General features: G+C 46.0%; 1 protein-coding gene across 1 annotated transcript; it reads right to left on the bottom strand.

Moving 5' to 3' along the window:
* Neu4 (neuraminidase 4) lies at nt 1-5,564 on the bottom strand. Its single transcript, XM_021176258.2, has 4 exons — nt 5,438-5,564; nt 3,417-3,649; nt 3,059-3,314; nt 1-1,584 (listed from the first exon to the last, which is right to left on the bottom strand). Exons 2-4 carry the CDS (start codon nt 3,615-3,617, stop codon nt 605-607), a joined length of 1,437 nt encoding a protein of 478 aa, XP_021031917.1. The 5' UTR covers nt 3,618-3,649; nt 5,438-5,564; the 3' UTR covers nt 1-604.
* Between the last annotated feature and the right edge of the window lie 8,863 nt (nt 5,565-14,427).

Below are 14,427 nucleotides of genomic sequence, written 5' to 3'. Positions count from 1 at the left end.
ACACAGAGAAACACTGTCTTGAAAAAGAAAAAAGCAAGAGAACAGAGAAAACAGCTCTTGACAGGACAAGAGCCCTCTCTAGAGAAGGGTAAAGAAGTAGGCACATGGAGCAGGTCCTAGGAGGTACCCCTTGCTCAAGTCAAGTTCTGTCCCCTCTAGCTGGGGAGACTGGCTCCCCATCCTGCTTCTCCTCCTTGAAATTCAGAAAGTGAACAGACCTCAGTCATCAGCATGTTTCAAATTGGCTGAGGTTGGCACACAGGGTCATGGAAAGCGGTGCAGTGATATCCACTGTCCCTGTTGCCTTCCTCCCAGGAACCCTTAGGATATGAAAGCTGAGCAAGGCACCAGTGGAAGATTTGCATGGTGATCAGAGCAGTGAGCTAAAGCACTGGCAGCCAAGTTTTGGTGTGGAAAGAAAAGTCACAGCGCAGCCTCTTTATTTCTCATTTGCACTCAGAAAGCAGCTGGCTCCCGGGTGAGTCACCACTACCATCCACAAGGGGACAGAGCTCTCTCCATCCTAGCATCATGCTGACCTACCCCTAACCTCCTCTATATAGACTACCCTTCCTCTCCAGGCACCTACCAGAGGGCCAGGCCATCAAGAGGGCCAGCAATGCCCCTGAGACTTATCCCTGAGACTTGGCATCTCTAAGCCAGTGGGCACATTCTCCAGGACATCTGCCAGTGAGAACAAGCAAAAAGAAATGTCTTCATAGGAAGCCCTGGTCCCGCTCTCAAACAGACAGGCAAAAGCCAGAGATGCCCCAGGCATAGGCCCAAGAAAGGCAAGGTCAGAGTAGCCACTGGGGCCCTCATAGATCACCCAGGGCTCTGTCCAGCTGTGGGGGTCCAAGGGGGATCGGCTCAGGTAGATTCCCATGTGGAGCCGAGCTCTACGCCCTGCTGGGTGGGAATACAGCAGCCATGTGGGGCTCTGAAGCATGGAATCAGAGGCCATGGGACATTCTGGAGTCCAAGATGTCTTATCTCCATCTGGCCCGGGCTCTAGGCCATGATTCTCTAGGCTCCGGGACTGTGGGTAGCAGAGAGGCAACCTGGGCACCCAACGTTCAAGAAGACCTCTGGCACCTTCCCCTGAAGACTCCTGTACTCTGATATTGAAGCATGGGGAATGTGGGGTGTTCCTAGGACTCCCTGGCCACCAGTCATCCTGAGGCTCGATGGAGGGTGGAGCTCGGAAGCCCACAATGCTACCCTGGCAGCCACGAGCCGTCTCTGCCAATGTAGGCACCAGTTCCCCTGGTAGGAAGGAAGTGCCTTCATCAGCACTAAGTGCCTGCACACGGTTACCCAGAGGGCTTCGAGCATTACAGTAGAGAAAGTCTCCATCCACCGCAGCCAGTTGGCACTCTCCAGAGCGTAGGTTGGGCACAAGGCCTCCACAATGCCAGGAGATCCCATGATCATCACTGTAGAAAGCCAAGGAGTGGGGACTGGTCCAGCAGATTTTGCCAAAACATTCCCTTCGGTCCACATGATAGGTGTAAGCAGGAACAAGCAGGCGACCTGAGCGCAGCTGAACTCCATGGCCTGGACCCACAGCAAAGGTGGCCCAGTCTACAGAGAGAAGGAGCCAGACCCTTGGGTTAGGAGAGCTGACTGCCTCCATATATCGGACCAGAAATGCACCCAGACTGGAGGAGCCTATCAAGGCTGTCTTCAAAATCCTATCAGTCTGCTTGGGCAAGTGCTTTCTTAGTTTTTAAAAAAGATGTATTTGTAACTATGGGCATATGGAAGGCATCCTCATGAATGCAGGTACCCATAGAGGCTAGAGAGACAGATACCCTGGAACCGGAGTTACAGTTAATTGCAAGCCACCCAATCCAAGGGCAGGGGACTGAACTCTACAGCTCTTTACAAGAGCTGTAAATCATACAAGCTCTTAACCTCAAAGGCATCTCTCCAGCCCCTGGGTCAAGTGTTTTGCTTTGTTTGTCTTGGGATGCTAAGCCCAGAAGTCAAACCAAACAAGTCATCTAGCACTGAGCCACTCTGCAGCCACTGGCCACCAGATGATCACCATCAGAGCTCAACTTCTGAAGCAGATGCCACACAAGTACAATGGAGGGAGGAGGCCTCGGATGAGCCCTTGCGCTGGCTGGTTTGGTGTGTCAAACTGACACAGGCTAGAGTCATCAGAGAAGAAGGAGCCTCCCTTGAGAAAATGGCTCCAAAAGACCCAGGTGTAAGGCATGTTCTCAACTAGTGATCAATGGGAGAGGGCTCAGCCCATGATGGGTGGTGCCATCCCTGGGCTGGTGATCCTGGATTCTCTAAGAAAGCAGGCTGAGGAAAACATGGAAAGCAAGCCAATGGCTTCTGCATCAGCTCCTGCCTCTGGGTTCCAGCCCTGCTTGAGTCCCTGTCCTGACGTCCTCCAATGATGGACTATGATCTGGAAGTGTAAGCCAAATAAACCTTTTCATCCGCAACTTGCTTTTTGGTCATAGTAATAGAAACCCTAACTAAGGCAGCCCTGTTTCCTCATCCTCCTCCCAGAACCTGCCACATCCCTCTATGTGGCACTCGTGTGCCCAGTCCCTTGGGGAGCTGCCAACCAGCAGGGTTCAGGGTGGTGGGGGAGAGCAGTAGGCAGTCAGTCCCTGGAGAGTAGGGACTGCAGAGGTGGAAAGAGACTGAATCCCGGAGACCAGAGCTGGATGAGGAGGAGACAAAAAAACAAAAGGAAGAGGTAAAAAAGATGGGTTTGGAAATAAAAGATTCAGCCCTCATCACAGACAAGGAGAGCCTCTGGTGGGCCATCCCTGGCAACAGGCAGTGTGAAGAAGCTGGGAAATACCAGACAGTTCTGCCGACAGTGTTAGGAGGTCATTGCGCTCAGGGGAGGTGGGGCAGGAGGCCTGGAGATAAGAGAGACAGAATTGTCCACCAAATGGTGGATTGACCCAAGCGAAGGACAAGCCCAAGTCCACTAGAGTCCACACCCATCTTTCCCTGTCCAGTCCCTACCCACTCTACCCCTCCACCCCACCCCAGCAGCCCATCCCACACATCAGATGTCACCTACCCTGCAATGCAGCACCAATGGCTTCCTCAGTGAGATCTCGCACACTGCCCCAGGTGAGGCCAGCATCACAGCTGGTCACACAGCAGAGGCGAGCAGCGTTCTTGCCAGTAGCGATTTGCACGGCCTCCGGTGTGTGGCCCAGCACGGCAATGAAGAAGAGGAAGATGGTACCGGAGTGCTCATCCAGCACCGGGCAAGGGTTCATAGACCTGTGCTCCTCCAGTACTGCAGTCTCCAGTACACTCAGAGCGCTCCACTGAGAGAAGAGAAGCAGATGGTCAAGACTTCTGGAGCCTGGCCTCAGTCTCCAGGGAGATCTATAGAGCTAGGCTCAGTTTCCTCTGCACCTAACACTCACCCGCACTGAGCCCCTGGTCAGCGTGCCCCTCCGTAGCACCAGGCGGTGGGCATGGGAATCATCAGGGCTAAGTCGCTGTTCCGCGAAGGCCAGCAGAGTAGGCCTGGGAGGCACACAGAGCAACGCAGGCACACGGTAGGTCAGGCCTGTCCTTTCCCGCTGGAAGAGCACGGTTCTCCTGGGAACACGCGTGGGCCCCATAACCTTCCAGTTGGAGCAAGGCACCAGGGAGTCTGTTGGGGAGGAGGCTCCACAAGTTTACATGACTACAGGCACGACCCATGCCCACCTGATCATCTTTTTTTATTATTTTTATTAAATATTTTCTTTATATACATTTCAAATTTCAAATGCTATCCCGAAAGTTCCCCATACCTTCCCACACACACACACTCCCCTACCCACCCACTCCCACTTCTTGGCCCTGGCGTTCCCCTGTACTGAGGCATATAAAGTTTGCAAGACCAATGGGCCTCTCTTCCCAGTGATAGCCGACTAGGCCATCTTCTGATACATATGCAGCTAGAGACATGAGCTCCAGGGGATTCTGGTTAGTTCATATTGTTGTTCCACCTCAGCTATTGGATGGATCACATGGCCACCTGATCATCTTAATGGTGCTTTCTATCTGCCTCAGCCCAGATTTCTCACAACCCATCCCCAGGCCCCTCACTGCCACTGTACCCCAAATGTCTATGGAACTGGCCCCTCCCTCCTTTCTAAGCCTCTCCTTTGCTCGGCTAACTAGTGCTGGGGAGCTGGGCAGAGAAACCATGCCCTGCCAGCTGGTGTGTCCTGGAGACTCATTTTCACGGAACTCACCCAACAAGAGTTCTGGACAAAACCAGACAAAAAAAAAAAAAAGTTGGGGAGAAGTATTCAATGTCAACAACTATGGTATGTGAGACCAGACATCACACAGCAGGGGCAGATGAACCCTGGCACCTCCCCACATGGAAGCAGAAGGGAGCTCCAGCAGTCTCCTTGGCGAATAGCTTCAGACACAGGAGATGCACCCACTGAACCCCTAGGCTGCCTAGGGGTTTGGAGATGAACAGCAGAACAGCCCTTACCTGCAGCATACATACCCCCAAGTAGTTCTCATAAGTGCCAGAGAGATTACCAGGGGACGGGGTCGATCAAAAGGCAGAAAAAGAAAAACCAAGAAAAGCAGAGAAGCCCTAGCTTAGCCCTAAGTGGATTCCTCCCTGTCAGAGCAAGGTCAGTGTGAGGCTGAGAAGGTGGAGGATGGGTGGACAGAATTCCAGAACCGGGAGGATGCGGTGAACAAGGAAGGACTAAGGCCTCCCCTCATGGTCATCTACTGTCCTGTCTCCTACTCTATACCCTGCCATTTCCTAACCTCACCCACAAGCCAAGGATCAAGTAGGCATCAGTCAGTCTCTGTGCGATCAGAAACCTGCTTATGAGCACCATACCCCTTCTTGTCCATACAGCCACCCCCTTCCCCATGCAGCCTCATCAGTGGGGCCCTGGACCAAGAGACAGCTAGAAAATACTTCCACATGGAACTGAAGCCACCAGAGGATGGTCAGGCAGTCTCAGAGAATATTTTCTCCCCATTTAGCCTCCCACACAGAACGACCTGTTAGAGGTATGCTGGGGCCATGAACCGAATCTGCCAGAGACAGCTGTCTGATTGGCACCATGGCAGACCAGAAAGTGAGTGTATATAGCTGATGTGGGATTGATGGGGGAAAAGAGCAGGGTCTGCTTTACCTGCAGGACATGAACAGTTAGAGCCCACTGCCATCTAGGCCAGACCACCACCAGCCAAACAGCTCATGGTCAGGCTCCCCAGGCCAGGACATAGCCAGACACACAGCCCACACCAGCCACTCCTGACCAGCCTACCAAGAGCCACACAGAAGAAACTAGTTCAGAACACCAAGAGGAGGCATCTTAGCATAGCACCTGGACAAAGATCAAGTCTCAGTAGGAGCTTAGTATGACCTCACAGATTGGAACACAGGATAGACAAGTAGAGGAGAGTCACTCACGTAAAGCAATATCAGGCTCCGCAGACCACTGAGGAGGGCTGTGCTGACCACCACTAGAGCCAAGCCTTAGGTCCTCTGGGTCTGCCAAGCACAGTCTGGGCCACAAGCTCCGTGATGCGCACTGTCCTGTTCACCCACTACTAGCTCTGGGGCTTCTGAGCAGCCTCCTGTCTCCTAGAAGACCCCAGCTCTGCACTCAAAGGGTGATTGTACCCAAGTAGAAGCAGGTGCGGGGAGCCACGCGTTCGCTCAGACCGAACAGGCACAAGAGAGACATTCTCTGTCTATTTGGATGGTTTCCCAAAGTCTAGGACCACAAGAACTGTGAATTCAGTCTGCTAGGAGCCTGATCCCACTCCCCAGCCTGGAAACAGAGCAGGACCCAAAGAGGCCCCAGATACCATCAAGTCCCATTGTACATAGGGTAAACTGAGAGCTATGAAGGGGACAGGGCTGTCACACATTAAAGGCATCCTTTTCTGAGACTGCTATGGGTTTCCATAGAGACCTCCATCAAAGAGCAGGACCTCCCCCATACCACTGCCCAAATGGCCCATTCAGGAAGTACCAGGGACAGGGATTGGCCAGGAGTACAGTGTTTCTGCACAGACTCATGCCATCCCAAGTGAAGTCGTCCTTGGGTGAAGGGTCACAGAGAGAAAATTGAAGCCTTTCAGCTCTGGCAGAAATAGTACAGCTTGACCTGGGCAACCTATTACCCTAGAGCACCAAAGCCAGGCCAGGCCTTTGCCTCACACCCTTACAGCCCACCCCAAGTTTGAACTTGTTAACTTCATACCAGGGAAGTCAGATTCCCTTCTTCTGGTCCTTGGCCAGTTAGAAACCATCAGAAAACAGGGGTTTTTCTCTTAAACTCTAATAAAATTGTCTTAGAGATTCCCTCTGAGTCCACTGTTAAGTTCTTTTGTGAATTTTTTTAAAGATCTATTTATTTTATGTGAGTACACAGTCACTGTCTTCAGACACACCAGAAAAGAGCATCAGATCCCATTACAGATGGTTGTGGGCCACCATTTGGTTTCTGGGAATTGAACTCAGAACCTCTGGAAGAGCAGCCAGTGCTCTTAACCACTAAGCCATTTCTCCAGCCCCATGAATTTTTAATTAAATTAAATTAATCTAACTAATGAATTGATGAGAAAGAATTTTATAAGTTCTTTTTAATGAAACTAAGAAGTGAATGAAGGCATCCCAGTTTTTCCATTAACGTGACAATAATGAAGAGACTCTAAGGATGCTCCTTTTGATGTGTATTATATTGGCAAATTGTAATGTGCAGTGTAAGCTCACTGAGAAATTGGCTTTGGAAGCAGGGCCACCCTTCATTTCAGGAAAGAAAATAACAAAACCGGCCAAGAATGAACACATTATTGAGAATAGCTGGAGGTAAATTATTTTCAACTGAGGTTATTCCTTTAAGATTTAGTCTAATTATACATGTGAGTGTGTCTGTATGTGGGTATATACACATGAGACAACGCATACATAATCATATACAAAGATGGATTTTAAGAGTATATGTGTAAAAATCTTTCACTTATATTTATAACTTGTCAGATTTTTAAAAGATTTATTTCTGTGTGTGTGTGTGTGTGTGTGTGTGTGTGTGTGTGTGAGTGAGAGAGAGAGAGAGAGAGAGAGAGAGAGAGAGAGAGAGAGAGAACTTGCATGCATGCTCCTGTGGATGCCTATAGAAGCCAGAAGAAAGCACTGGATCACTGGTGCTGGAGTTATAGGCTGTGTGAGCCACCTCATGTGGGTACTGGAACCTAACCCTGATCCTCTCCAAGAGCAGTATGTGCTTAATGGCTGAGCTCTCTCTCTAGGTCTCATTGTCAATTTTAAGTTAGACATTGGTTTGATTTTTTTTCCCTCCCATAGTGTTAAGCAGTTAAAATCTCAAATTGATCATGGTGAGGTTGTCTAGGCTTAAAGAAACAGTACAAGTGTGACACTCAAACTGTGCTTATAGTAGGGCTAACACCCCCCCAAAAAAAAAACAATGTTATCAGTGAGGGATCTGAGGCAAAGCTGTGCATTGTTAGCCACCTGAAATGTTCTCCTACACTTTTAGGGACCTCAGCTCACAGGCCAAACTGGGATTTGGGGCTTTAACACTGATGGGAATTTTAGTGCTAGTTGGTATAATGAACATATTTTTAGTATGGACTTAGGCACCAGGGTTAAGATAAAGAAAGTCACTCAAGAGGAAAATAGGTGGGAATACAGTTCCCAAAATAAAGTGCTTTTACAAATGAAAAATGTTTTTTTAAATTTTGTTTTGTTTTCATTCATTTATTTATCCATTCACTCCACATCCTGATGGAAGCCCCCATCTCCTCCCATTCCTCTCTCATATGGCCCCTCCTCTTCTCCTCTGAGAAGTGGGGAGTCCCCCCTGGGTATTTTCCCACCCTGACACATCAAGTCACTGCAGGACTAGGAGCATCCTCTCCTACTGAGGTCAGACAAGGCTGCCCAGTTAAGGGAACAGGATCCACAGACAGGCAGCAGAGTCAGGGACAGACCCTGCTCTAGTTGTTGGGGGACCTGCATGAAGACCAAGCGGAATATCCCCTACATTCATGCAGGGGGGCAAATGGGAGTTTTTGATATGGTGTAAATTTTTCTCTTTAGTGTTTATATTAAAAACAAACTAATGAATTTTATATAGAGAAACTATCTCCTAAAGTGATAGGGGCAGGAACAAAGCTCAAGAAGGAAGAGAGAAAGGAAATGGTTTTCAGAAGTAGGAGATGGTTATCAGAAGTGATCTTAAGCTCTGATGTACTAATTTTCTAGTATTTATTCGCTTTTTATATATTTTTTATGTCTCTTATTTGTCATTTTTAAAGCTTCTATTAACTCTTGTAAGTTACCAATATTATTATTTTGGTGGGTGTCTTTAGTCAGGGTTTCTATTCCTCCACAAACATCATGACCAAGAAGCAAGTTGGGGAGGAAAGGGTTTATTCAGCTTACACTTCCACATTGCTGTTCATCACCAAAGGAAGTCAGGACCAGAACTCAAGCAGGTCAGGAATCAGGAGCTGATGCAGAGGCCATGGAGGGATGGCATCACCCATCATGGGCCCTCCCTACTTGACCACTAATTGAGAAAATTCCTAACAACTGGACTCATGTAGGCATTTCTTCAAGGGAGGCTCCTTTCTCTGTGATAACTCCAGCTTGTGTCAAGTTGACACACAAAACCAGCCAGTACAGTGGGGGTTTTTTCCCACTAAAATAAAAGTCTGGTTTATTGACGCTGGAGAGGTTAAGTTCACTTACTGCTCTTGCAGAGGATCCAGGTTCCATTCCCAGCACCCACGTGTCAGCTTACAACCACCTACAACTCCATATCTAGGACATTCAGCGCCCCCTTCAAACCTCTGTGGTCACCAGGTATCCACACAGTGCACGCACACACACACACACACACACACACACACACACACACACGGATATATTCACACACATAAAATAAAAATAAACAAATACTTTTAAAAGGAAAGAAAATAATCTATAGTTTATTCTTGGATATTGTTTCACACATACAGCAAACAGACCAATAAATAAATGAACAATAACTTCATATACAAAAAAAAGAGTGTATTTGGCCTTTTTCATCATTTCATACAAACCAACTAAATATAGGGCGCTGAATGCCCTAGATATGGAGTTATAGGTGGTTGTGGGCTGACACGTGGGTGCTGGGAATGGAACCTGGATCCTCTGCACCAAAAAAAAAGTCACAGAGTACTCAGAATATGATTTTGTTGGTGGTGTTTTGTTTTCTTTTCTTCAAGGTCTCCTTTTCCTTCTTTGAAATTATAATGAATTATTCCACAAAGAAAATAAGAAGTAATACACAGAGCTAGTTGCGGTGGTGCATGTCTTTGATTCTAGCTCTTGGAAGCAGGGGCAGACAGATCTCTACCAAATTGAGGCCAACTTGATCTTCAAAGTGAGTTCCAGGACAGCCAGGGCTATGTAGAGAGACCTTGTCTCAAAAGGGCCAAAGGAAGGGAGGTAAAGAGCTGGCTTGGCAATTAAGAGCACTGACTGCTCTTCTAGAGGTCCTGAGTTCAATTCCCAGCCCAGTAGTTCATGTGATCTGATGCCCTCTTTTGGTGTGTCTGAAGAGAGTGACAGTGTACCCATATACATAAAATAAATAAATCAAAAAGAAAAAAAGGAAGGAAGCAAGCAAGCAAGCCAAGGGAGAAGGACTTAAGAATGCTTCTAATGTTGGGGTTGGTTACTTTGTATCATCAAAAGTGGCTGATGCAGCTGGGCAGAGAGTGTACAAGCCTTTAATAACAACACTTGGAAAGGAGAGGTGAGTTTCAGGCCATCCTGGTGGAAAAGTGAGTTCCAGGGCAGCCACAGCTGTTACACAAAGAATCCTGTTTCAAAAAAAAAAAAAAAAAAATGGCTGCCACCAAACAATACTTACAAAAGTATAAAATGTAAATTGAAGAATACAAAATTTCCTCTTAAAATGCTTTTTAGGTGCATTTATCTCTATTTTTGTATATAAGGATTTTGACTGCATGCATGTGCTCCATGTGTGTACCTAGTGCTAGCTGAGTTCAGAAGAGAGCATCAGATCCTTGGAAGTTTTGTTTTGTTTTGTTTTTCCATCCTGTTACAAATTCAGCCTGGTCAACAGGGGGCAGCACTGAGCCCTACAGACAGGCGGTTGGGTTGGCCTCTCCAATCAGCGGTGATTCTGAGATCAGCAGTGAAGAGTTGGCTAAGTCACACTGGCCTTTTTAAATCTAACATTTCTTTTTCTTTTTCTTTCTTTCTTTTTTTTTTTTTTTTTTTTGGCTGTTTAGTAGTCATCCTCAGAAGCCCTTTGTTTCTTGGTCACCTTCAGCTGCTCACGAGCCTATAGCTGCCTCAGCACCTGCATCTTCATCTCCATCCTCTTCCTCCCCACCTTCCTCCTCCTCTTCATCTACCTCATCGTCAGCCTCCTGGTCCCATCTTACTCATGAGCATCCCATCGGCAGGGGCATCTCTTCCATTCTCTGCCACTCCAACAAGTCCTTAGTGCCCTGAGCCTGTCCCCCTCAGAGCTGATGTCCATGGTCTGACTTGGTGAGGCATGCCAGCGAGCCAATACAGGAGCACAAAGGAGAATGAGCACTCAAGGACTCTTGCAAAAAGGCTTCTGGAGTGTAGGGAGCTGCATCAAGAAAGGACCCTGACATCAGAACGGCCCAAAAGTTATTTTCTGGAATATCCAGTCATGATTTTAAATCGATTTCCCCCTTTTTTTGAAATTTTCAACTATTTATTAGATACATATTTTTTACTTTATTACAATTTAGTGAGGTTGTTAATTATGTTTTTCCTTTTTCTTTTTCCTTCTTCTTCTCTTATACAGTACCTCCAGAACCCAGCTTGCTCTCCCTCCTCTGCTCCCGTCACCCTCCCTCACCTCTCCTCTTGATCCACTGCTCCTGTTTCCCTTCAGAAAAGAGCAGGCCTCCCAGTGATATCAGCCAAACAAGGCATAACAAAATGCAGTAAGACTGCTTCATCCAGCATTAATGTGAGTGTTTGGGATTTAAATCTTATTTCAGGTAGGCTACCCGCTTATGATTCTTTTTATTGCCCAGGACTTCTAGAACTTCTGTTTCATTAAGCACACAAAATAAGTCTATTTAAAAATGTTAGGAACCAAACATTCAAGTATATGAACCATTCTGGTTCAACCCGCCACGGAGAATGTAAATAAACTAAACATTGTGAAAGAAAAACAAATTTACCAAATAGAGCCCTAAACAACCAGCTCAGAATGCACAACAAATGCAACAAGAGAGGTCGAAGTTCAGGGAAGAACTAACTAAAATCCACCTGAAAAGTCCACGTGGCCAGCCAGCATCTTGCTCTCATCCAGGTGACTCTTTGGGGGGAAAGTGGATAATTCTCAGGGCCCCAAGTTCAGACTCCATAAGTGTCAATACAAAATTCACAATTTTCACCTCAAATGGCATAGTTTGGATCCGAATTTAAGAGCACTGTCTGCTCTTTCAGAGCACCCTGAAGGCACCCATAGGGCAGCTCACAGCCACCTATAACTCCCGTTCAAGAGGTCTTACATCATCTTCTGATCTCATATACCAGGTACACAGCGGTGACCAGACATTGACATCAGGCAAAAGACTTACACACATAAAATAAAACGTTTTCAAAAGATATAGTTTATTCTGGAGGCAAATATGAGTGGCCCTGCCTGAAACACCCAGATTTAGGGTACCCCAATCTCCGTGTTACAACATGATAATAGTTTGATAAAAAAAAAAATTAAAGTGACAGTACCAAAGAATGGTCATAAATTAATGTGATCCTTAAACACATCCATAGAATCACGAGGTAGGCAAATTAGAGCAAAGTGGGGAGAGCTCTTCTAGGCCCCGGATGCTGTCAGAGGACACTCGGAGCCTTGGTGCTAGTGAGAGCTAAGGGTCTGTTAAAACATTCCAAAGGCCTTATCTGTTAATCAGGGTTAGATCAGGCAGAGATGGGCAATAAGGAAGCTAACAAAGGGATGAAGGGCCAGGATGGATTCTGAGAAAGCTCTGAAGCCACAATATCCCAGCCCCTCCACTATCAATGATCCTGGTCTTCTCATCAGCACATCAGAAGGCTCCACAGAGGGAGGGTGTGGCTTCTTCTTTCTTTTGGAACTTCCATTCACACTATGCTAAACTCTCTCCCTTATAAACCCCAGATATCCATCAGACTGGCTTTTCTGCAGGGACATCAACAATTCTGCTTTTTCCCTGAGTGGCACTTCCTAAGGAGACAGAGAACTCCTCCAGATGCTGCTAGAAGAGATTATGGGCTGTGTCTCCCACTGTACCATCTTTAACAAAAAGACCATAACACATCCAACAGAAGCCCGGGAAAGGGGAACCATCTTTTCAGGCTTTAGAATTTTGTCTATCTCCCCAAATCAAAGGAAATCCCACAAGCCCTGCCTGGGAATTCTAAGTATTTAGGCAGAGATTTGCTTTGCCAAGAGTGTCTGGCACGGGCTCTTTTTTAACTGGGCTTTGCCCTAGTTTGTCCCTCCTATGGCTAGATTCCTCCAGCTAAAGAAATTTGGCTTGTTGTACTGTTTTACCTTCTGTGAAATCAACTCCTAGAAATGATTTTCTTTCCTTTAGGTTTATCAACCAAAAGTGATGTTTCAATTAAACCATACAAATTTAATTTCAAAGTTCAAAAACTACAGGAGATTGTAAAATGAAAAGTGACCATCTTTAACAAAAAGACCATAACACATCCAACAGAAGCCCTGGAAAGGGGAACCATCCTTTCCTGGTTCCCTCCTTCACCTCCTCCTCCAATCTTCACTTGGAAAGGCAACCCACAACCATTTATTAAACCTATTTTCCTTCCAACCATCACATCAGAGACTTCAGGAAAGTATTCTGAGAAGCAAGAACGCTTTGTGATTGGGATTTGTCTGACTGTGGTATGTATTAGTCTAGTGGATGAACCAAACAATAGGTTCTTTCCATGAGCTTTGCCCACATTAGTAAATGGTTTGACATTAGCCATTTATTTCATAGATGAATGACTGAATCATTTGGGTATTTCTCAACAACATAAGATAATCACCTTGATTGATAGTGAAGGGACAGGTTCACTGTGGGTGCTACCAACTTTAGGAAGGTGAGCCCAGGGTTGTATAAGAAAAGTCATGAAGCATGTTAGGAAAAACAAAATCAAGAGAAAGAGCAAGAGTCCTTTCTGGTTTGTGCTTCCGGCTGCCCTCACTGATGGCCTGTGGCCTGGAAGCATAAGGCAAATATACCCTTCCTCCAGAAAGTTCAGCCAGTGCTCCACCATAGCAAAGACACAGTGCTCCACCATAGCAAAGACACAGTGCTCCACCATAGCAAAGACAGCAGCAAATGGCCAAGTAATACAAAAATCCAACATCCTTAGTTTTTCTTAATCAAATTGTACAAAAGGTATCAGTTTCCCAAAATAACATTCATGATATTTTATACCCTTCAAAGGCCGATGTTTCTTAATTAAATAAATATGTAAGTTTTCCTATAGTATTATTAGCTGGAATTAAAAATATTTGTATTCTCCTAATAAAAGGGAAATAAAGAATAGTAATGGTAATTCCTACTGATCAATAAGATTTAGTTATGAGCCAGCACTGGTGACACAAGCTCTTGAAAGGCAGAGGCAACTGGATCTCTGAGTTCAAAGGGATTCTGGTCTACAGAGCAATTTCCAGGACAGCCACAGCCAGGCCTATACAGCTATAGATAGATAGATAGATAGATAGATAGATAGATAGATAGATAGATCAGGGCTGATCTCTTTTTCTATCACTGTTCTTAATAATAACAAAGGTGTATAGGAAAAGACAATCTTGTTTTTAAAAATGTTAAAGGAAGTGGCACATGCATTTGATCCAGCACCTGGAAGGCAGACACATGTGGATCTGTGTGAGTTGGAGGCCAGTTCGATCTACATAGTGAGTTCTAGACCAGCCAGGGATACACAGTGAGACACTACCTTCTCTGCTAAAAAAGAAAAAAAGAAAAAATTAGAAGTAGTTACTCCAATAAAGTTAATGGTTTTATTTTAATACTCTAAGTATAAATTGTTTGTGGAGCATAAATAATTGTAAATATGAGGAGAAACTAATCAATAATCGATCTAGGCTTCTTTCCCCAATATAATATTTTTACTAATTATTTGAGAAATTGCCACCATGCACCCTGCCACACTCCATCTCCATTACTCCAGGTATATCCTCCCACCCGTGTTAGCATGGTCAAACTCTCAGGGCTAGCCCCTTAAAACAAATAAACAAACAAACAAACACGATACTCTGGAGCTGGAGAAATGGCTCAATAGTTAAGAGCACTGATCAGAGGTCCTGAGTTCAATTTCCAGCAACCACATGATGGCTCATAAAC

The sequence above is a fragment of the Mus caroli genome, chromosome 1 (assembly GCF_900094665.2).
Source record: "Mus caroli chromosome 1, CAROLI_EIJ_v1.1, whole genome shotgun sequence".
NCBI lineage: Eukaryota > Metazoa > Chordata > Mammalia > Rodentia > Muridae > Mus > Mus caroli.
Note: the sequence above shows the minus strand (reverse complement) of the source record. Positions and strands in the feature narration are given on the sequence as shown.